At 44.8% G+C, this 26950-nt stretch overlaps 1 protein-coding gene and 1 pseudogene across 2 annotated transcripts in view; one reads left to right on the forward strand and one right to left on the reverse strand.

Annotated features, from left to right (window-relative positions):
• The window catches only part of LOC147442243 (uncharacterized), a 115425-nt gene extending 93140 nt beyond the window's left edge, over positions 1–22285 (reverse strand). The window contains exons 1-5 of one of the 2 annotated variants that reach the window (XM_086528480.1): positions 22103–22284; positions 21905–22016; positions 21260–21340; positions 20475–20582; positions 20256–20375 (exon numbers count right to left, since the gene is read on the reverse strand). In XM_086528480.1, the coding sequence (XP_086384606.1) occupies positions 20256–20375; positions 20475–20582; positions 21260–21340; positions 21905–22016; positions 22103–22221 (540 nt within the window). In that variant the 5' untranslated portion in view covers positions 22222–22284. Of the gene's footprint in view, positions 1–20255; positions 20376–20474; positions 20583–21259; positions 21341–21904; positions 22017–22102 lie in introns of both variants that reach the window. The other variant, XM_086528481.1, reaches the window with a different exon arrangement.
• A 1696-nt stretch (positions 22286–23981) lies between these two features.
• Positions 23982–25046, forward strand: LOC147442244 (uncharacterized; annotated as a pseudogene).
• The last annotated feature ends 1904 nt before the right edge of the window (positions 25047–26950 follow it).

Genomic DNA, 26950 nt, shown 5'->3' on the forward strand with positions numbered 1-26950 from the left:
CCGGGAAGTTGCCAAACCCTCCTCCAAGGGCCCCACTCTCGATGGCGAGAGTGGTCCACTATTGATTGCACAAATCTCTACAATGCTTGGACTTGCCGGCGATGTCGCGACGATGAGGACGACGACGACGAGACGGCTGAAATCGGAAACTACTAAGGGCTGAAATCTGCAAATCTTTATCTGCTGAATTCTGACTCTATGTCGGTGACGATGTCGATGGCGACGGTACGATGACAACGCCTGAAAACGCAGATGCTGAAATCTGCGTTTTCCGGGCTGAATATGCAAACTTCGCGAGATGTGACTGTGCGGCGAGGATCTGCTGCGGGAAGGTCAGATCTGTGAGGTTCGGGGGTTCTACTGCAGAGTCTGACTGCTGAAAACTGAAAACGCTCGTGCTACTGCTGCTTCTGTCGCGAAGATCTGCAAAAACGTGGGGTTCTACGGTGGAAATCTGCTAACGCTAGGGCTGATCTGCTATCTACTGTCGCCGTGAATCTACAAGTGCAAAAACGCTGGCTGATCTGATGCAAAAACGCTAGGCCTTCTGCAATGCTGAAAACACTAGAGTTGTCGCGGGGTCGGTCTTGCTGAGAAGTTGCCTGTTGAGCAAGGTGCTCCTGCTACCTCTTCTGCCAGAAAGTGCTAGCGCTAGGTTTCTACTTATACAAGCTTAGTAAATTTGCCCTACCTACTTTCCAACAAAAGTCACTTAAAAATAATAAGTGAAAAATGTCAAACATAGGGAAAACAGGTCTATGCACTGTAAAAATGCTACTGATGGGATCTGACGAGAATCTGATGGTCATGTTGTGTGCAGCCAGAGGATATGCATCTACTCTACGTGTCTGGACATGCACGATCGGCGAATAGACTCACAAAAGTGCCAGATCACTTCCTATTCTAAACTGACTTGACTGAAATGAACCCTGGTCATGTTGTAGCTTGTCCATTGACACATAGGGTTGGATGTCACGTGACATCCCCTCCTTTTCAAAGTGAGGTATTGGTACCAAACTGTATGGCGTTGAGGGAGATTGCCAACAACATCCGGAATCCTCAAAAGGACTCTTCGTCAACCCATTTTGAGGTGTGGGTCGTGCGATACTTGAACTTCATAAAGGTCTGCAAAGCCTATTCTAAACTGACTTGACTGAACTGAACCCTGGTCATATTGTAGCTTGTGCACTGACACATAGGGTTGGATGTGTCACGTGACATCTCCTCCTTTTCAAAGTGAGGTACTGGTACCAAACTGTATGGCGTCGAGAGAGATCGCCAACAACATCCGGAATCCTCGAAAGGACTCTTGGTCAACCCATTTTGAGGTGTGGGTCGTGCGATACTTGAACTTCATAAAGGTCTGCAAAGCTTGCTTCTTTGGGCCGCGTCGAAAGCGACAAAGTCTTTTGTGGCTCCTTCAATGCTTCAACTTCGTCTAGGGTCATGCTTCTTCCTTCTTCAAGAATCTCCATGGCTGAAAATTCCTCAAACCACTTCCAACACAAAAACATGAATAAACCTATTCCATGTAAAGTGAGTGAAAAAAATATCGTCTTCTCTAAAGACTGTGCATGCAATGTATGAACAAATAGACGGAGTGCCAACCCGTTCACCACACACACGCAAACAATGAGATCGAATCTTTTGTTTCTGATCTAAATCGATCAACTGAGGCAAAACACAATGGAAATGCCGATGCTTGATGCTCAATCTTTCTTGTGTTCTTTCTACGAATGTGTCAAGCCAAGGAAGAGACCTGGAATGTGACTTCCTTGAATGCATACTTTTCAGCTTTCCATGAGAAATCCGCATACATTCGTGCTCATTCATGAATGAAACGTGCTCAACGTACAATATGTCATGCCTAGGAAAAGGGATCACATAAAGACGCTGACTAAAATACAGGAAACGATCACGAATGAAACACTCGAGCAATGCCTGCAGACTAATCATGCGAGCACATAATACTTCCTGTGAGGGTTCTTTAGACCTAGGCTCGAGAGCCAAGATCGGTTCTTCGTGTTTGATCGAATCTTCCTGTGGGGGTTCTGTGGACCTCGACTCGAGAGCCAAGATCGATTCTTCGTGATTGATCGAAGCTGCAACGAGGTTAGCTTCGCTAGAAAAAGCATAAACTAAACTATCATCTTGGTGAACAATCACATCATCGTCATGTAAATCATCATGCTTGTGAAAATGCTTGTCATTGTCATACAATTCTTCATGCTTGTCATTATCATTCAAACCATCATGCTTATCATCATGCAGATCCTATGTGTCATGCTTTGGAGAAGAAGGGACTGACAGAGTCTTCTTTTCCCGAATCTCTTGCATCTATGCATGCACCTGAGAAAAGAGTCGCAACATCTCTTTCATGTGTCGGTCGTTCATTGCTTTTCTTGCTTTGGTCTCTCGATCAAATTCTGCTTTTCTTTCTTCGGCTTCCAAGCGCGCTTGCTCGTGCTCACACTCTATGGCTGCCATTCTTTCTTTGTATTCTACCTTTCTTTCTGCTTTTCGTGCTTCGCGTTCTAACTTCATGTCCATCACCATCTTGTCGAAAGCCTCCACAGGAGTTAGTGCGATCCTTTGCGTAGATGGGGAAGGGGGAGGGTCAGAAAAAACTCCTGGTGGGGAAAATTCTTCTTCGCCTCTCTCATGCTCATCACCTCCAAGCGAAGTATCCATTCCGCTTCGAGTGGTGACCATTGTTGCTAATTGGACTATTTTCTTATTTTTAATGATTAATTTTTTTTAGGATATTTTATTATGTACAGCTACAGGAACTGCCATCAGGAACGGACAACTCTGATGTGTCATTTGATGGGTGACGGTAAACATCGCCAAGGAGTTTCCGTAAGTTCAGTGGAAAGGGCCAGGTTACGAGTGCCCCTGATGCGTCACATGATGGGTGACGGGTGCATCAATAAGGGGGCATCCCGTAGGCTAAGGAGGAAATCCGAACTGAGTAAGAAAATACGCGTAAGAACGCAAGCACAAGAATAAAGATGGGTTCAATGAAGCTTTTTACGAAAAGCAGGAACAATCGCGGGAAGGCAGAGCTTTCCCGCAAGGAATCTATGTTTGCATTGCATTCGTGCATGTGGTTGCATCCAGGGACGCCTGGGAAGTGTTGTTAAATGCATTGGTTTTAACTTATAAGGTTTTATAGAGTTTTTGGGCAGGTTCAGACCAATTTTAAAATATGCCGGCCGCCCACTTAATAAGTGGGCAGCCACTTAGAAGATAAAGCAACAAAACTAGCCAGAGTATCCTCTCTCCCTATTTCGGGTAGAACAGCACAATTTAAAAAAAAAAAAAAAACCGGCCGCGATCTCTACGCGAGCAGTTATTCGTGCCATGGCCAGGGAGCTATAAAAGCACCACATGCCCTCACTCACGGGAGGTACCAACATCAGCAAGAGAAGACTCTGCCGCAAGAGATCGCGAGACTACGAAGCACGGAAGTCGCTTTTCCCGCGCAAGAGCGATAGGTAACTATTGTGGATTCGCCATACGAATTGTTATCGCGTGCTTGTGTGGTTTGTTTTGCAGGAATCTCCCGTCTTACGGGAAGGCCCTTCACGGGAAGTACGGCTTCACGCCTAAGTCCCTTACGGGAAAGTACGGCTTCGCGCCTAAGTCCCTTACGGGAAGGAACGGCCTTGTGCCCAAGCCCTTTTCGGGAAAGCAGGACCTTCGAGTCTAAGATTACAGAACGGAGGGGTTTCCTCGGGTTCTCGTGCTTGTATAAGAATTCTCCCTGAATAAAAGAATACTCTTAACGGGGGGGGGGACCAGCCCATCTTCTAGTCCCCAATACTGTGTCGATCTTCTCCCTTCTCTCATGTTTTCAAGGAATTATAATTTTTCAGATTTTCTAAGTGCTCGAGTACGCTCCCGTTTTGTGACAACCATCCATTGAAGTCGTCGGTTCTTGTGGGTTCTTGTGGTCTTGGGTTCTTAAGTTCACGAGGAACTTGGGTTCTTGGGGATCTTGGGTTCTTGCGGTGCTTAAGTTCTTGAGGGTCTCGAGGGTCTTGAGGTTCTTGAGGTTCTTCTTTCGCTTGCAATCTGTGTTAGAGAAGGATCTTCTCTTCGCCCAAGTTCTTCTCTTTCCCGCGGGCGCACCCCTTGGCGGCCTTGCGCTCACACCAAGGTTGCTTTTTCCCACCTCACATCGATTGGCCGACCACTAAGTGCACGATCCGCTCTCAGTGAGTGAAAAGAGACACAAGGGGAGGCTTGACAAGCCATTCTTTCTTGTGTTTCCTATCACTCTTTAACAATACGATTAGGAATCGACACGCCCAAGAGGTCTTGGGTTACGTGCAACCGCAACAAGCAAAAAAATTTATGTGGTTCTTTCCTTGAGTGATACAGAACACTGCCAAAGCTCTGATACCAATGTAAGGTGCAGTGGAAATGAATGTTGAGCTTTGCTCAAGATTAGTGCTCCGAACTGTGCTCAAGGTTCTTTTTACTTACAAAAGGGAGAGCCTTCCATTCCTCTAGTGAGAGAGTGCAATGGACACAAACAAAGTGAATGGACACTGTGAATGGAAGTGCATAAGACTAAGAGATAGAGAGAGAAGAGAATACGACACCGGGAAGTTGCCAAACCCTCCTCCAAGGGCCCCACTCTCGTCCGCGAGAGCGGTCCACTATTGATTGCACAAATCTCTACAATGCTTGGACTTGCCGGCGATGTCGACGACGATGAGGACGACGACGACGAGACGGTTGAAATCGGAAACTGCTAAGGGCTGAAATCTGCAAATCTTTATCTGCTGAATTCTGACTCTATGTCGGTGACGATGTCGATGGCGACGGTACAATGACGACGCGCTGAAAATGCAGTTGCTGAAATCTGCGTTTTCTGGGCTGAATCTGCAAACTTCGCGAGATCTGACCGTGCGGCGAGGATCTGCTACAGGAAGGTCAGATTTGCGAGGTTCGGGGGTTCTACTGCGGAGTCTGACTGCTGAAAACTCAAAACGCTGGTGCTACTGCTGAATCTGTCGCGAAGATTTGCAAAAACGCTAGGTCTTTGGCTGATCCAAAAACGCTAGGCTGATTTGGGGTTCTACGGTGGAAATCTACTAACGCTAGGGCTGATCTGTAAGAGACTTGGACACTCCAAGTCAAGAATCAACCGCAACAGCACCAAATAACCACTTCAAAACAATTCACAGATCACAATAGATTTGCACTGGCCCGGCGGAGTTCCGTGCCGAGAGATATTGGCCCCAAAGACTGGCGCCCCTTTCGGTATTTCTTTTTGTATTAATCAATCATCAAAGTACAAGAGAGCGGTTAGGGTTTCACTCTCAGACTCTGCGTCCAGATGCCCTGAGAAGTGAGGCCCTCACCACTAATTTAAAGGTTACAAGGGATGCCCAAAAGCAAAGCCCCAAAAACTTTTAAAATAAAAAGCATCAGTTCTCTCTCTCTCTTAGAGGGTCTTTTCTCTTTTTTTTATAAAAAAAGCAAAATTCGCGTCGCTCATCATTTTCCCCAAAAATATACATATATTTTTTTTTTAATTATTTTTTTTTCAAGCCTCCGCGATTTTTGAAAATTAGGGTTTGTGGCAAAAATTAGGGTTTGCATGAATTTTAGGGTTTCTGGCAGAAATTAGGGCTTTTGTTGTCCGCCACGTCATCACTTTGTGACATACCCCCCTCTTGAAAGCATTGTAATCGACCGCGATTACGCCTGCAAAACCGACAAAAGCCATAAACCGTCTTAGCAGACACTGACTGTTAGTACCTACGTACTAGGAACACACATCTAGCACATGTACGAAATCGAAAGTCACATCACACGACATCACAGGACATCACCAGACATCACAGGACATCACATGACATTCAACATTCATTCGGATCTTAGACCATGATTTATCGGTAATGTAACTAGTAATCACATCTAGGTCCAATCGGGACCTCATCGATGTCCGATTGACTAACCCCTATTGCAACCATGTCTATTCGAGATCAATCAGACCAAAATGCTGCAGGCATTTCGTATGTCAGTTTCTGCACTCACAAGAAGTCAAGAACAAATCAGTATCATTATCAGGAATTCCATTTCATAAAGTCATCCAGCAGGATACTATCAGCTCTAAGTATCCCTGAAGCTCAAAGAGACATCAGTGACTTTAATATCAAAATCGAGGCATCTGTTGACAAAGGAGTGGAGTGACTCCCCTCTTGTGCATCCCACTGCACCAGATCTCCGGCCAAACTGAATTCTGGGTTCCATTTGGAGTAGACTATACTAAACCAAAAGCATCGAGGTAAAGTTTCACAATCTGAGGAGTATCTGCTAGGTCCTCCTCCTCCATCCACTTCGCATCAAGTGCAGGATAATTCTTGAACTTAACCAAGAACCGCCTTCGGACTTTACCCTTATTCTTCGTATCCTTATGTGCCAAAATCTGTTCAAGAACAAGGATCTCCTCGTTTTCTTCCACTTCGGGTTGCTCATCAAGCTCCCCATCATCAGGCACATTACCCTTAACAGGTTTCAAGAGACTCACATGCAATGCATTGTGAATCCTCTAAGTATCTGGTAATTTCAATCGGAAGAAGACATCATTTATCTTTTCAGTTATCTGGAAAGGTCCGTAGTATCGCATACTAAGCTTTGGAAAAAGCCTCTTCTTTCCCTATTTCTTTCTTAGGCGTGCCTTCTCAAAACGTGAGAGCACCCAATCATCCTCCTTCAATTTCAAGTCGCGACGATGGCGATCCGCTGCCTTTTTCTGTCATTCTTGAGACTCCTGCAAAGTCTCGCGAACCTTGGCAAAAGCCGTATCCAAATCTCGCGAATATTCATCCGCTTCCAATATCTAATCTTTCGTGCTCAGGAAGGATGGAACATTCGCAGCACTTTCAACAATCTCACATGGCGTCTTCCCCGTCAAAGAGTGTATCGTGTTATTGTAGGCAAATTCCACCAAAGGTAAGTTCTTTTCCCATTGAGTCTTCTGATCCAAGATACAAGACTTCAATAAATCTAAAATCACTGAATTGGCAATCTCAAATTGCCCGTCAGTCTGCAAGTGGAACGATGACGAGAACTGCAACTGCGTGCCAATGTTCTCCCAAATTGCCTTCCAAAACAAACTCATAAATCTGGGGTCTCTGTCGGAGACAATCATCTCATACGTGCCATGTAATCGGAAAATCATCGTGATCATTCTGTGTTCTTGGGAGACAAAATGAAATCCATTGCAATACTTTCCCAGGGGTGGGTGGGTATGGGTAAAGGATGTAACAATCCCTGTGCCTTATGCCTGTCAAACTTGACCTTTTGGCATACCAAGCAACTGCGCACAAACTCTTCCACATCCTTTTTGAGTCTCGGCCCAAAGAAGTCTCTCTCTACCCCCTTCATGGTGGTAGCAATGCCGCGGTGACCCGTAAAAGGTGGACAGTGGCATTCAGTCATAACCTTATCCCTCAACGGCTGTGTAACGCACAACATAGTCTTTTTCATCAAGTAGCCTTCTCGAAGGGAGTATCCAGTTATTGTCCCCCATCCCGTATCCGTGTGAAAATATCTGCAAAATCTGTATCTGTGGCATATTGATCGACCATATCCTCGAAGCTCCTATGATGTATCGCGGAAACAGCCAGAACCAACGGTTTCCGAGACAAAGCATCTGCCACCACATTCTTCTGTCCCTGCACATGGACAATCTGGAAGTGGACCTGTGACAAGATGTTCGCCCACCGCATCTGCTTTTCCGAAAGCTACTTCTGTGACAAGAAGTAGCGCAAACTCTGATGGTCTGTAAAGACAGTAAAATCCGCTCCGAGTAGGTAATGCCGCCAATGAGTAAGAGCATGGATAACCGCCAAAAGCTCTTTCTCATAGATCTGTGTTGTCATCTCCGGCCTAGAGAACAAACGGCTCTCGTAAGCTATGACATGGCCTTCTTGCATCAAGACCGCACCCAGACTACGACCACAAGCATCACAATATACTTCAAATGACTTCGGCAAGTCTGGCAAAGTCAAAATAGGTCTCGTAGTCAATTTCTCTTTCAATGTCCGAAAGGCAGTCACCTCTGTGGGTCCCCACGAAAAAGGTACTCCTTTCTGTGTCAAGGTATGCAAAGGGGAAGCAACCTCTGCAAGCTTTTGTACGAACCGCCTGTAGTACGAACACACTCCCAAGAAGCTTCTAACTTCATGGACATTCCTCAAATCGGGCCAATCACGGATAGTCTCTATCTTGGCCAGGTCCATTTGCACTCTCGCTGACACAATGTGTCCCAAAAAGTGTATCTCTGGTAGGAAAAAATCACTTTTCTTTGCATTAATCACTAACGTGTGATCTCGTAATGCCTGAAAGACTTGAAGCAGATGATCTCTGTGTTCTGCCTCATTCTTGGAGAAAACAATGATGTCGTCAAAGAAAGTGTCAACAAATAGCCTGTACTCTTGAAAAATCCTGTCCATCATCCGATTAAATGTCGCAGGAGCATTGGTTAAGCCAAAAGGCATCACCAAAAACTCAAATAACCCAAAAGTCGTCCGAAAAACTGTCTTGTAGAAATCTCTCGGCGCTATCCTGATCCGATGATATCCACTCTTCAAGTCAATCCTGCTAAAGCACGAGGATCCCTGTAACCTGTCAAGTATATCATCGATCCTAGGAATCAGAAATCTGTTCTCGATGGTGATTTTGTTGAGAGCGCTATAATCGATGCACATTCTCCAAGATCCGTCTTTCTTCAAAACCAACAACACTGGAGAGCAATACGATGAAGTACTAGGCCGGACAAGACCCTTTTCCAAGAGGTCTTTCACTGGGTTCATAATCTTTTCATTCTGTACTCGGCTCACACGATAAGGTGGCCGATTCGGTGGCGTGCTTCCAGGTATTAGATCAATGGTTTGATCTTCAGGCCCTCTGAAAAGCAATCGGCATGAGTGTGGAGAAAAATCTTGGCGTTCTTTTGATCAGGTCAAAACATATTCAACCTTTATCCAGCGTTCAGTTCTCTCCCAAAAGAATGAGTAAGAAACTGAAGTTCATCAAGTACAATTTCTAAGCCCTTCATTTATCAAAGTCGCTTTCTCGGCCCGGTAGTCAACCACGGCGTAGTTCTTGTGGTACCAAGGGATCCTGAGTAGAACGTCACTCGCGTGCCCTGAACACCCCTGTCATTGCAAACAAAGTTTGCCAATGCTCGGTGTAATGGCAACATCCCATCCGGGTGCCAGTCAAACTACCTCCGCCTGTGGCGTCAGTTTGTCGGGCGTAATTCCAAATCGAGCCGCCAATTCCAAGTGAAAAGAAGTTGGCCTTGGCTCCTTCAAAAGAGCTTCCTGATCCTTCACTTTGCCCCAAAAGCGGCAAAGTTTGTACTTTCATTCATTAGATTCGGTATAGGCCCCACGCCATGTGGTACCAATTCTGCTTTTCTATCTGCCTTTTCTGCCACATTCCTCAGCTGCTCTCGAACTCTCAGGCCTGCCGTCGTCTTTATCATTCTGTTCTTTCTGTGCCTTATTAGGGCACTTCGCGGAGATATGTCCCTGTTTCCCGCATCCAAAGCACTTCCCCTCTCTGATGAAGCGAGCTCTCTCCTCAGGAGTAAGCTTGGGTCGTGCATCCTTTTTTTCTCTTGGTTGCTCTTTTTCTTTCTACTTTCATTCCCAGAAGTCTGTTCGGCTCGTTGTGTCATGGCGTCATCTGTGGGGTAGGTCAGACTGCCAGAGTGAATGGCAAAGCCCCGCTTCGCATGACTCATCAACTCCTGAATAGAAGCTGACTTCTGTTCCAAGTAGTGATCTCGGATCTCTGTAGATAGGTAAACCGCTCAATCTGTACTCTGAACAAGATCTTCTTGAATGAAGAGGCGGGTAGAAAAGAGCTCCAGAATCTTTCACAATAAGCATCGATTGTATCTTTCTTGGTCATCCGAAGATGGTTCCAAGCAGCTCGTATATCTCATTCATATTCTTGCGTCAACCAAGAAGAAATAAAAAGCTTCTTAAATTTCAGCCATTTAACTGGCGCAGTCTTGTTTAAAAGAAGCGTGGACCACCAAGTACGAGCATTCCTCTTAAAGTAAGAGGCAGCTCTCCGAATCTTGGAGTGCTCTGAATAGCATCCTCCCACGAAAGCGATGTCAAACTGCTGTATAAAAGACAAAGCCTTCGAAACATCTGAGTATCCTGAAAAAGTATCAAACTTGATTGAGTGGCCACCTTCCTTAAACTCTCGGACTTTCTTGCTTTTATCTTCGAGAAAGTCATACTGGTTAGCTTTGTAAAAATTCTTCTTGTTCGCATAAAACGTTCCGTCATCGGAATCTGAGCTGTCTGTAGACGAGTCCTCAGTAGAACTGTCAGTCTCTGGGCGAGATGTAGCCTTCTTTGCCTTTTTCTTGCCCTTTCCGAAGCTTTGTTTCTTGCTTCGCTTTTTACCTTTTCTGTATTCTTCGCTCGAATCTGAAGAGCTAGAAGAACTGTCAGAAGAAGAAGAAGAAGAAGAAGAACTGGGTACTCCTTCAAATCGAACACGCTTCTTCTGTTTCTTTGCTTTGTCAAATGTCGACCGACGACCCAAATATCCCGGGAAGTCAGTGCCTTTCTTCTGCTTTTTGCCGTGCTTTTTGTCTTTCTTTTGCACGTCGAAAAGCTGAGCAATCCGTGCATCAACCACGTTCTCTAGTTTCTTCTCCGTATATTTCTTGGAGGCAAAAGGTTTCTTGAGAGCGGGTTTCGGGAGTGGTGTTGTGGTTCTTTGCCACTCCATCTGTACCTCTTACAAAGAGGTCTGGTTCATATATTTTGCCATCTTCGGGTCCTTGCAAAATTGAGCATCATCTTTGTTGCATCGCCAATCAATTGACGACGCTCCATCTCTCTTTTTGCTCCGCCTGAGTAGCCCGAGGCGAGCCATTTCTCTCTGTTTGAATCTTCGTTGTGATCCCAGCCCGCATCTCCAGATGCAGAGGGAGTCGACTGATCATTGCCTGAAGCCATAGGTGCCACGGAAAAAAAAAATCGAGGATCGGATTTCCCGTAGAAGAGAAATCGGCCGTGCTCTGATACCACTGTATCAGACTTGACACTCCAAGTCAAGAATCAACCGCAACAGCACCAAATAACCACTTCAAAACAATTCACAGATCACAATAGATTTGCACTGGCCCTGCAGAGTTTCGTGCCTAGAGATATTGGCCCCAAAGACTGGCGCCCCTTTCGGTATTTCTTTTTGTATTAATCAATCATCAAAGTACAAGAGAGCGGTTAGGGTTTCACTCTCAAACTCTGCGTCCAGATGCCCTGAGAAGTGAGGCCCTCACCACTAATTTAAAGGTTACAAGGGATGCCCAAAAGCAGAGTCCCAAAAGCAGAGCCCCAAAAACTTTTAAAATAAAAAGCATCAGTTCTCTCTCTCTCTTAGAGAATCTTTTCTCTTTTTAAAAAAAAAACAAAACAAAATTCGCGTCGCTCATCATTTTCCCCAAAATATTTTTTTTTTTTTTTTTTTTTTTTCAAGCCTCCACGATTTCCGGAAATTAGGGTTTCTGTTGTCTGCCACGTCATCACTTTGTGACATGATCTGCTGTTGTGGGGGAATCTCCTAATGCTAGGGCTGATCTGCTGTCTACTGTCGCCATGAATCTGCAAGTGCAAAAATGTTGGCTGATCTGATGCAAAAACGCTAGGCCTTCTGCAATGTTGAAAACGCTAGAGTTGTCGCGGGGTCGGTCTTGCTGAGAAGTAGTCTATTGAGCAAGGTGCTCCTGCTACCTCTTCTGCCAGAAAGTGCTAGCGCTAGGTTTCTACTTTATACAAACTTAGTAAATTTGCCCTACCTACTTTCCAACAAAAGTCACTTAAAAATAATAAGTGAAAAATGTCAAAAATAGGGAAAATAGGTCTATGCACTGTAAAAATGCTACTGATGGGATATGACTGGAATCTCATGGTCATGTTGTGTGCAACCAGAGGATATGCATCTACTCTACGTGTCTAGACAAAAGTGCCAGATCACTTCCTATTCTAGACTGACTTGACTGAACCGAACCCTTGTCATGCTGTAGCTTGTCCACAGACACATAGGGTTGGATGTGTCACGTGACAGAGTGCATCAAGAGTTTCGGAAGGATGAGATGGCTGCACAGTGATCTAGGTGCATCAAGAGCTCTAGATGGAATGAGAGAGCTAGATTGAATGATTGAAACACGGTGTTCAGTGTGAACTAAGTGTCTGGTTTGGTGAATTGCATGCTATGTGGATGCATTGTCTTGCGGGGATGGTCGTGGGCATGGTTTGCTTGATTGAAATGTCAAATGAAAAGATATGAATCTAATAGTAACAAGATTTAGTAGATCAAGACATCCGTGAAAAAATCACCGTGGTCTGGATGTGATTGCTAGATGGTTACAATGATCAAGATTTGTATCTAAGACCCTCGACAGAAATGTGATTGATCAGTGACTGACGTCTTTGTAGAAGTGTTTGATTGGTGGTATGGTGCATGAGTACATAGGGTTCGTGTCTACTCAAGAAAGTTTCTGTCCTTTAGCAGTTTTTGTAGGCGTAATCGAGGGCGATTACAATTCTTTCAAGAGGAGGGGAAGTGGCATGCCCGATTGGAAGAGAAATGGCCGAGTGGACAAAAGAAACAAAATCCGAAGAACTTTTGAGCACCGGCCATGGGGCCTAACCCTAAAAATCCCAAAGATGAAACTCTAGAGATGATTTCCGTAAAACGCGGTGACATGTTCACGTGGCAACAGCTGTACGGATTTTCTGCGATTTGCGCTGCTGATGCCATGTGGCAAGTTGTACGGGTTTCTGCAAATTACGCTGGCTGCTATTGGAATCTCCAGCGCTAGCTTTTGGGAACAGATGCTTTTGGGGTTTAGTGCTTTTGACATGATTGCTTGTGGGGCTCTACTATTGGGTAACCCTTGTAAGTTTAAAAAAGCCCTTGGGTCTCTCACTCTGCAAAGCATTTGGACACAGAATCTAAGAGCACAAGATCCTCGGGAGTTGTACTTTGTTGTGAGCAATAACAAAGAAATACTGAGAGGGGGCGGGACGCCTGTCTTTGGGGCCATTGCTTCTGGGCGCGAAACTCCGCCATGCCGTGTCGACTCTCCCTCCCTCTCTTTCTTGTAAAGTCCAGTGATGTTGACGTTTCTGTTCTTGTGTTGCTATTGATTTCTTGCTAGAGTGTCCAAGCCTGTAACACCACTCTTTCGTAGAGTATGTGGATGCAAAGTCTCGAAGAGAGTTGGACCCTCAGAAGTTGTACTTTGCAAAGAGCAATAACAAAGAAATACCGAAAGGGGAGTCCCTCTTTGGGGTGAGTGCATCTTGGCTCGAAATTCCACCGTGCCGTGTGGACTCTCACTCTCTCTCCCTCAGACGGTTTTCTATGACACCTTGGAGGAGATGTTGAGAGAGTTGGACCCTGTGGATATGGGACTAGACAGATGCTCACCAGATGTGGAGGTTACAAAGTATAGGAGATACCTAATAGATATGGGTATTGCACATGGGCTGGCCATACTAAATGGACTGCACAGGTTTCCATCAGCAGCCGGTTTTACTTGTTTCCCGCATAGACATGGGGCTACCATAATGGATTATCTTACAACTCGGCCAAGTTTTCTCTCCTGTATTGAGGACTTCAAAGTTGGGCCACGGCCCAATGGTGTAGCAGTGGATCACGCCCTTTTGACTATGACCATCTCCTTCCAGTTCAGTGCAGCACACGTGCCTCCGGTAGGAGCACCTACTCAATATACTTTTACATCAGAGACAGACTCGGTGTACATAGATGGGATCTACAGACGTCTATCAAAGAGGAGCTTTAGAGAAGCTTAGACATTGCAGGATGCAGTAGCAGAAACATAGCCACACGTAAGACGATGTTCCGGGAGCATACCCCAGAGCAATTGGTATGATGAGGAGCGAGAGCCCGACTTCAAAGGGAGGTACTTATGGGAGTCATCTCTTATAGGCAGTCCCGAATTGCTTCTTGGCGCTTAGTGCGACGAAAAAAGCAGGCAATCTTGGCTCGACTAGAGCAGGATTTATACCAGTTACTCTCATTGTCACGTGACACATCCCAACCCTATGTGTCCGTGGACAAGCTACACCACAGCAAGGTTCAGTCAGTCCGATCAAGTTAGATTAGCAACGATCTGGCACTTTTGTGAGTCTATTCGTAGACCGTGCATGCCCAATCACTTAGCATAGATGCATATCCTTTGGTTGCACACAGCATGATCATCGGAATTCCCATCATAATCCATTAACATCAGTTAGGGAAATTTTCCAGTGCATTTAGCCTATTTTCCTATTTATTGGGATTTTCACTTATTATTTTTAAGTGACTTTCCTACAAAAGTAGGTAGGGCAATTTTGCTAAGTTAATATATAAGCAAACCCAAGTTAGTACTTTCTGGCAGAAGAGGCAGCAGGAGCACCTTGCTCAACAGGCAACTTCTCAGCAAGACCAACCCCCGCGACTACTTTGGCGTTTTCTCCACAGAAGACCTAGCGTTTTTGCATCAGATCAGCCTTGGCGAGTTGTGCACAGCAGATCAGCCCCGGCATCATCACGACACAGTAGATCGGCCTAGCGTTTTTGCATTTGCAAAACCCCGGCGACAGAAGGACCAATTTCAGCCCCTGGCGTTTTTGGATTTCAGCAGCAAATTAAGACCGGCATTATTCACCTAAAGTGTAGCAGTCTGCAGATTCAGCCCGTAAAGACCATCAGTTTTCAGCCCTAAGAAACCTCATTTTTCAGCCAAGAAAACGCAGCCAAAACAGTCATTTTCAGCCACCGAGACAGTCCTGAAATTCAGCGATTAGAAAGATCCCAGATTTCAGCCATCAAGTCGTCACCGTCGTTGTCATTGGCATAGTCCCATTGCATACGCACTGTACACCTTTGTGCAATCAAAGCAGACCACTCTCGCCGACGAGAGTGGGGCCTTCGGAGGAGGGTTTTACAACCTCTCGGGTGTCGTATCTCTTCTCTCTCCTTCTCTCAGTCTCATTCACTTGCACGCACAGTATCCACTCACTTTGTTCGTGACCACAGCACTCTACAAGATAGAAAGCTCTCTCTTTCCCTAAGAACTAAAAGGAACCTTGAGCAATAAAGATCACTAATCTTGAGAAAATACAACATTCATTCCGCTGCACCTAACATTGGTATCAGAGCTTTGGAAGTGTTCTGCATTACTCAAGGAAAGAACCACAAGAATCACAAGAATTTTTTTTGCTTGTTGCGATCACACGAACCCAAGTTTACTTGGGCGTGGCGATTCCTAATCGTGTTTTGTTGAAGAGTGACAAGAATCCCAAGAAAGGACTTGTCCAGCCTCCCCTTGTGTCTCTTTTCACTCATTGAGAGCGGACCGTGCACTTAGCGGCCGGCCAATCGACGTGAGGTGGGAAAAAGCAACCTTGGTGTGAGCGCAAGGCCGCCAAGGGGTGCGCCCGCAGAAAAGGGTAGAACTCGGGTGAAGAGAAGATCCTTCTCCAACGCGATTTGCAAGCGAAAGAAACCTCAAGAACCCAAGATTCTCACGAATCAAGGACCTCAAGAACCCAAGTTTCTCGTGAACTTAAGAACTCAAGAACCGCAAGAACGCAAGTTCCTCGTGAACTTAAGAACCCACAAGAACCCACGATTGCAGAATGGTCATCACTCGAAGCGGAACGGATACTTTGATTGGAAGTGATGAGCATGAGAGAGGCGAAGAAGAATTTTCCCCACCAGGAGGTTTTTCCGACCCTTCCCCATCTACGACAAAGATTGCACTAACTCCTATGGAGGAGTTGGACCAAGAAAGAGAAGCAGAAAGAAAAGCCTACGAAGAAGATATGGCAGCCATCGAGCGTAAGTACCAAGAAAGAAGGGCAGCCATAGAGGTAGAATTTTGGTGATGAGTTTGATATAGTGTCGAACGCTCTAGAAGCAGCCATCGAGCGTAAGTACCAAGAAAGAAGGGCAGCCATAGAAGCAGAATTTTATCGCGAGAACAAAGCACAAATGCAAGAGTTATTGTGACTCTTTTCTCAAGCTCAGGCACAGATGCAACAGAATCGGGAAAAGGAGACTCTCTCAGTCTCTTCTTCTCCAAATAAGGATACACAAGATTTGCATGATTGTGTGAAGCATGATGATGAATTGAATAATAATGATTTGCATGATGATTTGAATGACAATGATAAGCATGATAATTTGAATGACAATGATAAGCATGATGATTTGGATGCCAATGCTTTGCATAATGATTTGGATGACAATGACAAGCATGATGAATTGCATGATCAAGATGTGATTTCTTACAAGCATGATGAGTTGCATGAAGATGATGTGATTGTTCACAAGGATGATGTGTTAGTGGATGCTTTTTCTAGCGAAGCTAACCTCGTTGTAGATTCGATCAATCACGAAGATCCGATCTTGGCTTTCGAGTCGAGGTCCAAAGAACCCCCACAGGACGATTCGGTCATTCAGGACGAACCGATCTTGGCTCTCCAGCCTTGGTCCAAAGAACCCTCACAAGAAGTATTATGTGTTCGCATGATTGATACGCACGCACTGTTCGAGTGTTTCATTCGTGAAGGTTTCCTGTATTTTAGTCAGCATCGTTATGTGATCCCTTTTACTAGGCATGACATATTGTATGTTGAGCACGTTTCTCTCATGGATGAGCACGAATGTATGCGGATTTTTCGTGAAAAGCTGAAAAGTTTGTATGTAAGGAAGTCACATTTCATGTCTCTTCCTTGGCATGACACAGTTTCCAAAACAGCACATGATTGTATGAGCACCAAGCATGGGCATTTCCATTTTGATTTGCCACAGTTGATTGGTTTCAATCAAACAGAAAAGATTCGACCGCATTGTTTGCATGTGTTTGATGAACGGGTTGTCACTCCGTCTCTATGTTCATCTACATTGCATTCACAGTCTTTAGAGAATATTTTTTTCCTTCACTTTACATGGAATGGGTATGTTCATGGTTTTGTGTTGGAGATGGTTTCAGGAATTTTCAGCCATGGAGATTCTTAAAGACGAAAGAAGCAGGACTCTAGACGAAGTTGAAGCAAGAAAGGAGATTCAGAAGACTTTGTGTCGCTTTCGGCGCGGCCCAAAGAGGCAAGCGTTGCAGACCTTTATGAAGTTCAAGTACCGCTCGACCCACACATCAGAGTGGGCCGGAGAAGAGTCCCTTCCAGGATTCCGGATGCTGTTGGCGATCTCCCTCGACGCCATACAGTTCGGTACCAGTACCTCACTTTGAAAAGGAGGGGATGTCACGTGACACATCCCAACCCTATGTGTCCATGGACAAGCTACACCACAGCAGGGTTCAGTCAGTCCGATCAAGTTAGATTAGCAACGATCTGGCACTTTTGTGAGTCTATTCGTAGACCGTGCATGCCCAGTCACTTAGCATAGATGCATATCCTCTGGTTGCACACAGCATGATCATCGGATTTCCCATCATAATCCATTAACATCAGTTAGGGAAATTTTCCAGTGCATTTAGCCTATTTTCCTATTTATTGGGATTTTCACTTATTATTTTTAAGTGACTTTCCTACAAAAGTAGGTAGGGCAATTTTGCTAAGTTAATATATAAGCAAACACAAGTTAGCACTTTCTGGCAGAAGAGGCAGCAGGAGCACCTTGCTCAACAGGCAACTTCTCAGCAAGACCAACCCTTCGCAACTACTTTGGCGTTTTCTCCACAGAAGACCTAGCGTTTTTGCATCAGATCAGCCTTGGCGAGTTGTGCACAGCAGATCAGCCCCGGCATCATCACGACACAGCAGATCGGCCTAGCGTTTTTGCATTTGCAGAACCCCGACGACAGAAGGACCAATTTCAGCCCCTGGCGTTTTTGGATTTCAGCAGCAAATTAAGACCGGCATTATTCACCTAAAGTGTAGCAGTCTGCAGATTCAGCCCGTAAAGACCATCAGTTTTCAGCCCTAAGAAACCTCATTTTTCAGCCAAGAAAACGCAGCCAAAACAATCATTTTCAGCCACCGAAACAGTCCCGAAATTCAGCGATTAGAAAGATCCCAGATTTCAGCCATCAAGTCGTCGTCGTCATCACCATCGTCGTCATTGGCATAGTCCCATTGCATCAGTCCATTGCATACACACTGTACACCTTTGTGCAATCAAAGTAGACCACTCTCGCCGACGAGAGTGGGGCCTTCAGAGGAGGGTTTTACAACCTCTCGGGTGTCGTATCTCTTCTCTCTCCTTCTCTCAGTCCCATTCACTTGCACGCACAGTATCCACTCACTTTGTTCGTGACCACAGCACTCTACAAGACAGAAAGCTCTCTCTTTTCCTAAGAACTAAAAGGAACCTTGAGCAATAAAGATCACTAATATTGAGAAAATACAACATTCATTCCGCTGCACCTAACACTCATTTTAGCTCATAGTACTCGGAGCTCGCTTTTCAAGTTAATTAATAAAGTGAATACATACATGAGGGAGGAACTCATTCGTGCACGGGGGGAGGGGGACCCAATCTATCTGGATTGTCTTCTTTGTTTTAACTTTTCTAAAGAAAATGACTGAAAAACAGAGACTCAAAGTGGTACTCAATGCTCAATTGAAACCATAGACTCACAAAGTACATAGATTAGCTGGCAGCACACTTAGCTTCAGACCTAGACTACACGGACAATGGGGTGTAGAGGCTCAACAGTGCAATGGAGTGTGCAATGAGACTAGGCGTACCAGACACAACTCGGCTAAGACTCTACTCGACTGATGACCACAAAAAACCAATAGCCAAATTATAAACAAGGTCAAAATATCTCTGTGAGAAGGCCCTGGAAAATATCTTCATAGTAAAGATAAGTGAGACAATGTGGTGGATGATAAACCAGGTAGGCCCTAGGCTATGGAGTTGTCCTGGCTACCACTCGTCAACTCCTGCCAAAGTGCTGGTCCAATAGTCAGCAAAAGTCCAAGGTAGCTCAGTTAGTGGGTCAACCCACTCCCCATCCACCTAGACCATACCTAGTCTAGTTATCTGCTGCTAGCACTGCAGCGGGGCTGCACCGGACCAAAAAACATCACAGAAGGCAATTTCAATTCCTCCCAGGTGCTGAAATGGTTTTTCACAGACTGATTGTGCCATTTATCAACTAAGCTATCTAGCAATGAGTGGACAATACTAGATAAGTGTCTTGCTCGTGGGGACCTTACCCATCGAAGAAGGATATGAACTGAGCACACAGTATTTGCATCTACAGTGGCCTTTATATGTTGGGGAAATGATGCTGACCTTTGGCAGAATGGCCATGTTGTAAATAGTTTCATGATTAGATTTGATGAATACAATCATGCAGCCATCCTTCTAGATGATAAGATCACAACCGCTTTTATGACTACTTAGGGCACATTCATCTACACCAAGTGGCTTCGGAATTAAAAAACACTCCCCTTCATTCAATCAAATAGTGGTATGTTGCCTCATGTCAAGGCACATGCACAACAGACCCCTAATATTTCGCAAGAGTATGCATGTCAAACATAATTTAAAAAGAAAATGACCTTGTTGCTCTCTTACACAAACACGGCACTTCATATTACAAAGATTCAAAGGTATGGTCTAACCATTCCGAGATGGAAAAAGGACAACTCAATCAAAATGTGAACTCAATGTCTTATCTTTTTGCAAAGTAAAGATATGGAGAAGTTCTTTTTTTTTTGGGGTGGAGAGGTGTGTGTGTGTGTGGTGGTGGTGGGTGGGGGGGGGGGGGGGGGGGGGGGGGGGGGGGGGGGGGCGATGCGCGTGCAGTAATGTGCATATGAGGTTTGCATTTTATATCAAGAATTGAACTTGTAAGGCCGCAACATAAGGCGTAGTTGCAAGGTTAGCAATAAAGGTACTCTTCCCTACATGCTTGTAAGCTCAAATTGTCAACTCCGCAGTAAAAAAACAAATTGATTTGTTCTGTATCCGAGCCTTTGAAACGATGAAGATCATTGCACTTCAATTATCACTCAGCATATGACATATTTTTCAAATGCAACAATCCAACGCTTCAAGGTGCAGTACATTAAAAGCAAATGTTCCAATGCCACACAAAAAAAAATTAATGTGCTGATAGCAATATTAACTGTCTCTGAAGAGGTTCGTCTCTCCCAAAATAATTTTTATTGATTTCACACACCTTACAGCCTCAAAAAAGCACCAACCTGATCAGCACCCATCTGAACCGTGAGACCAGTACCAGTACTGGGCAGATTCTGTGTTCGCATATGCTCCAACTCCAACAAATGCAAAGTTGCTCGGCCTATCTGGTTCTCAATAAGAAGCTGCACACATTTAGATGTCTTCAATAGAAATTTATCAGAAGTGATGTTAAGACACAAACACAATAATAGATTGGCAAAGAACAATGACGCTAACCATGCCTGGTGAAAGTTTTGAAAATGAGAAAGTATCCAGAATGTTGATACTGCATTGCTTCGCAAATGAAAACTTTTCCTGCCTTCCTCTCGCAATACCCTTGCCAAAGCACCCTGTTGATACATAAAAAGGCACAAAACATGCAAATGCATTATGCACTCAACAAATTCTTACCCTATGGTATAGAGGGACCCTGAAACCCCGGTCTTAAGGAAACTGAACACTCGTGCGTGCAAATGTACCACTCACATGCCACTGAATTATCCTAATACCCAGAAAGACACTCTCATTTTGTGAAGTATCAGGTGTATACCTTGATAAAGGTTAACTATGAGAAAGGCTAAAACACTTGCACAAGACCCACAAGCAAGAGACATAATATAACGATCAACAAAAGAAGCTTCAAAGAGACATATCATGTTTTAAAAAGAAAAAAATCCCCATTATAAGGGGGAAGAACAATCAAAACTTCTAAAAATTAAATTAAACAGAATGGATAGTCCAAATCAATGACAGAACTTTATCTGAATGAAATTAATCAGTTTTTACAGAGACTCAGCTTGAAAATCGTTACATTGGACATGAGACTCGAAAAGCGAGGACTGGATTCCTAAATTTCAAATTTGTCCAACACAAACATGGATCATGAAAGCAGTATCTTGATTCCTAAAACAAAAGTGATATAATACTTCAAAAAGACCTGGAATAACGCATTGCACAACAACCTTTGAAACTTGACAACATGCAACCTTAAGTTCACCGCTTGTCTTAGATAAATTAAAGTTCTCACCAATGCACTTTTGTGAGAGGTCATGGGTTCAAGGCGATCAATGTCCAAACTCATCAAAGAAATCTTATGAGATGCCTCGACCTAGAATCAAGCACACAACAAACCAAATCAAAAATGTCATTTGACAATGAATGAATACAACACATCTCTTTTGCACAAAAATGATCCATCACCCCCCTCATGACGGAAACCTGTACAAAGAAGGGGGACTCTCTCAGCATGAAAGGCAAAACATGGGCAATGGCTACATCAAACATAGACCATGACCCACTATGACGAAAGGTCATAGTGGTGCCGTCTGTCAGCCATGTATGTTGTCAAACAGTCCTTTGTGTGTATGTATAAGCTCAAGTCAGAATACGTGAACCGTCACTCCATGTGAGTAAGGCCACCCCTCAAAGACATGGTCAGCCCTCTAAGTGAACCACGGGCCCAGGCTAATGATCAAGACGATTGAAGGTAGTTGATTGGGGCCATGGTAAGAATGGTCAAGGCCCCAATCAACTGAGCAAGCTCCTAATAACAAGACAAAGCAGAAATTCAAACTGTGATGGGAGTGGCAAACTCTCATGCTTAGAAGGAAAACAGTGAAGCTCATTATGGCGGTTAGTTTTCAGAGCAAATGCCCTTCAGAAAAGCAATTGCCTTGGAGTCCATATCATCATAGAGAAGGCTTAAGAGAGCATCCAGGTCATGTTCCGCATCATTAAGCTTTGTGTGCCGTAAGCTTATCCAACAATGGTTGCTGCTAGTCTTCCTGGCAAATGGAAAGAGATTAAAGCCACTGTTAACGATGCTCGCACGCGCAGCCACACCCAAGACACTGACACACAAGAGGCATACATTACTGGACAAAATCTAGATGCGGTGCTTGTGTTGCAGGAACGGCTGCCGAATTGGAGGAGACTCGTTTCTCCGTTTCTGGCAGCCTCTTGCGTTTCCTCTACGCGTTGAACAGACATTCAAACAGAAGATGTTCGTTGTCCATGTTGGTCTCTCTTTCAGCGTGTTCGAACTTGGCTCCTTCTTCAATTTTTTTAAAAATAAACGAGCCTTCCAGAGACTGAAATTCAGCGTGTTCGAACTTGGCTCTTTCTTCAAAAAACGAGCCCTCGTATCCCCTCTGGACTATATGACACGGGCATGGGGGCATGGGATCTACGGTGAGAGCATCGAGCGCCGTAGATCTTGTCGGCACCGCAAAAAGTAATCTCGGGTATAAAAAAGTAATCTCAGGTACAAAAAGTAATCTCGGGTACCCGAGATTACTTTTATTACTTTTGGTCAGCTTTGGTATAAGATTAATCTCGGGCCCATACCATCACAATAAACATGCGGGTGCTCGTGGTTAGGGCATGGGAGTCGCAAAGGTGAGGTCAAGGGTTCGAGGGTCGGCCGAGAAGTAATCTCGGGTGCAAAGTAATCTCGGGAACGGGTACCCGAGATTACTTTGCTGCGATCCACGGCTCTCCTTCATCCCACCGTAGATCCCACCCCCTCAATGCCCGTGTTAGATAGTCCCCAAGCTCATATCCTGAGGAATACAAAACGTTTTCTAGAGACTGAAATTCTTTCTCTAAACAACACTTAGAGAGCTCCAAAGCGTCACAGAAGTCCCCTCTCGGCGCGATTGCAAACGAAAAAAGCTTCCATGTGTACGCATTAATGAAAGAGGAAGACACTACGGCCACGAGCACTTGTTTTTGTTTCAATTGCGTCCTGTGAGCAGTCATTTTTCAACCATGTAAGTGTCCTCTCAAGCTGAAATTTTCTTATGGTTTGGATGATGCGATCAAAAAAAGGGCCTTGAACTGCAAGTGTATCAAAGTTGTTTTGTCACCGGAGTGGACTTGTCCGAAATACAAAGAGCCAGACTCTTATTTGGCTCAACAAAAACGAGAGTGAAGAGCGCCAATCTTTCGCAGATAAAAGCCAACATGTTCGTGTCAGTTGTCGCTAGCTCCAAGTCTTCTCCAACTGCAACATCCGCATCCAGCTCCAAGAAACCATTCTTGGTTACGCCATTTAACAGAAAGCGCCATCCGAACCAGAACCTCTTTGGAAGTATGTAACTGAAACAGGTTTCTTCAATGCAGGTGGTAGAAAGAAATGGACTTGCTCTATTTGTCGGGAAGACTCATACTCACGAGTGCATGCCCACTTGCTTGGTATCGAGAAGCAAGGTATTGGCATTTGTAAGAAGGTTACCATAGCCCAAAAAGCCTCCATGACACGGGAGGATCACGAAAGTGCCAACAAGAAGCAAAAGATTGCCAGCACCAATCCTTTGCATACAAAGAGAAAGACTCGAGATCAACTATCTTTGGAAGGTATATTCAATGTCTCATGTAGGGAAGATATGGACAAGGCAGTGGCTAGATGTTTTTATGCATGTGGATTGTCTTTCTTGCTTGCTCGTTCTCCATACTTTTCAGATATGGTCTCTGCAATTTCAACTTTTGGTAAAGGGTATAAGCCTCCCAACTCCGAAAAGTTGCGTACAACACTGCTACAGCAAGAAAAGGCAATATTAGAGAGAAGTCTCTTACATGTAGAGTGTTCTTGGCAACATTATGGTTGCTCTCTTATTTCCGATGGGTGGACAGCCAAAAAACCATTGATTAATTTCACCTAAACTTGCTTTTGAAGGATTTAATGGCAATCGATTGGTTGGAGCAACTTGTAACAATGGGAAAGGAAGTTCAACCATTCATCACAAATCATGATGCAACATGAGACATGTTTGGTAAGCACTCCAATCTCAAGCTAATTAGACCGGGAGATACCCGTTTTGCTTCACATTTCATGATGCTGCATGATTGGTGAGGGTTAAGACTGCTTTGAAGCACTTGGTGACACGTGAGGATTGGGATGCTTGGAAGGGTCAGAATGAAGATGCAAAAGTGATAGAGAGGAGCATTTTGTCTTCTAGCTTTTGGGAGGACATTGAGTTGTATGTCAACGTGTGTTGGCCAATCATGGCAATGTTGCATATGGTTGACATGGATGAAGCATGCATGGGTGTAATTTTTTTATCAAACGGTAGAAAAGATCAAAGAGATTTTGGCAGGGGAGGTGTATGGCGAAGAGATGTTTCAGCAAATGAATGAATTCATACAAGCACGGTGGTTGATGATACATACTCCTCTTCATGCAACAGCTTTCCTCTTAAATCCAAAGTGGTTTTCAAAGTCACCTAACAAGGATGGTGAGGTAATGAAAGGGTGGAAGGCCACACTCAACAGAGTGGGAAGGAGTGCTATGGAAAGGACACAGCTAAAAGCACAATTATCTAAGTACATTGGATTGCAAGGGAGCTTTGGGGATCCTGAAGCTTTGGATAACATGCAGAAGCTTTCAGTAGTTTCATGGTGGGAAAACTATGGGGAAGATACACCCCTTTTCCAAAGATTGGCTATAAAGATTCTATTCCAGGTATGTAGTGCTTCCGCATGTGAGAGAAATCTGCCAACATATTGTTTTATACATTACATCAAGCGTACCGTTTGCAGCATGAAATGGTTGATGACTTGATGTATGTACATAGCAATTTAAGGCTACAATCCACGAAAGAAGCCTCTTATGTTTTAGGGCCATGTTTCTTTTGGGATGTGGAAAAGGACTTGACAACGGAAGGCTAGATAGCAATTTAAGGCTACAATCCACGAAAGAAGCCTCTTATGTTTTAGGGCCATGTTGCTTTTGGGATGTGGAAAAGGACTTGACAACGGAAGGCTAGATTGAAGTGGAACTGGATGTTGAAGTTGGTGATGCCAAAGCTGTATAATTGCTCTATGTATCATATATTGACCTATTTGCATTGAGGCCACGTCGTGAATCACAAGGCGTGCGTTGTAAACTTTTTTTTTTTTTTGGGGAGGGGGGGGGGAGGGCACTTGGCTAATTGACAAAGACCTCCCAGTGTGGGGATAGTTGGTCCCTATCAAAAGGCGCGAGCATCATTAAGCTATGTGTGCCGCAAGCTTATCCAACGATGGTTGTTGCTAGTCTCCCTGGCTAATGGAAAGAGATTAAATCCACTCTTAGCGATGCTCGCACGCACACCCACACTCAAGACACTGACACACAAGGGGAGGTCATACATTACGTTGATGACGGAACAAAATCTAGATGCGCGCTACAACGTTGGGCCAAAAAGGAGGGTGAACATGTCCGGACGGTGCAGCAGCAACATCAGCAGTTGAGGCCACATCATGAGTTACGAGGCATGTGTCATAAAAATTTTCCATCTTTTTTTTTTTTTGGGGGGGGGGGGGGGGGGGGGCGCTTGGTTAATTGACAAAGACCTTCCCCCAATGGGGATCAATGGTCCCTATCAACAGGCACAAGTATCTAGGTCATGTTCTGCATCATTAAGCTCTGTGTGCCGCAAGCTTATTCAACGATGGTTGTTGCTCGTGCGAGCATCCCTAACAATGGATTTAATCTCTCTCCATTTGCCAAGGAGACTTGCATCCACAACCAAGACACTGACACACAAGGGCAGGTCATACATTATGTTGATGACGGGACAAAATCTAGATGCGCACCACGACATTGGGCCAAAAAGGAGGTTGAACATGCCCGACGGTGCAGCAACAACATCAGCAGTTGAGACCACGTCATGAGTCATGAGACGTGCGTCGTAAACCTTTTTTTATTAATGGGGGTTGGGGGGACGCTTGGCTAATTGACAAAGACCTTCCCAGTGGGGATCAATGGTCCCTATCAAAGGCGCGAGCATCCAGGTCATGTTCCACATCATTAAGCTCTGTGTGCCTCAAGATTATCCAACAATGGTTGCTGCTAGTCTCCCTCGCAAATGGAGAGAGATTCAATCCATTGTTACCGATGCTTGCACGTGCACCCACACACAAGACACTTACACACAAGGGGAGTTCATACATTACGTTGATGATGGGACAAAATCTAGATGCACGCTACGACGTTGGGCCAAAAAGGAGGCTAAACATGCCCGACGGTGGATCAGGAGCATCAGCAGTTGAGGCCACATCATGAGTCATGAGGCGTGCGTCCTATACTTTTTTTTCGGGGAGGGGGGAAGGTGGGGGGGCGCTTGGATAATTAACAAAGACCTTCCCAGTGGGGATCAATGGTTTCCTATCAAAAGGCGCGAGCATCTAGGTCATGTTCTGCATCATTAAGCTCTGAGTACCGCAAGCTTATCCAACGATAGTTACTGCTAGTCTCCCTAGCAAATGGAGAGAGATTAAATCCAGTGTTAGTGATGCTCGCACACACACCCACACCCAAACCCACGATACTGCCGCACAAGGGGAGGTCATATATTACGGTGATGAGGATGGGACAAAATTTGGATGCGTGCTACGACGTTAGGCCAAAAAGGAGGCTCAACATGTCCAACGATGCAGCAACAACATCAGGAGTTGAGGCCACGTCAAGAGTCACGAGACGTGCTTCTTAAACTTTTTTTTTTCTAGGGGGAAAGGGGTGCGCTTGGCTAAAGCTTATCCAACGATGGTTGTTGCTAGTCTCCCTCACACATGGAGAGAGATTAAATCCATTGTTAGCGATGCTCGCACGCGCACCCACACCCAACACATTGATACGTAAGGGGAGGTCATACATTTCGTTGATGATGGGACAAAATCTAGATGCGCGCTATGACGTTGGCCCAAAAGGAGGTTGAACATGCCCTGACGGTGCAAC

Source organism: Adiantum capillus-veneris, chromosome 14, assembly GCF_014529385.1.
Source record: "Adiantum capillus-veneris isolate H3 chromosome 14, ASM1452938v2, whole genome shotgun sequence".
Lineage (NCBI taxonomy): Eukaryota > Viridiplantae > Streptophyta > Polypodiopsida > Polypodiales > Pteridaceae > Adiantum > Adiantum capillus-veneris.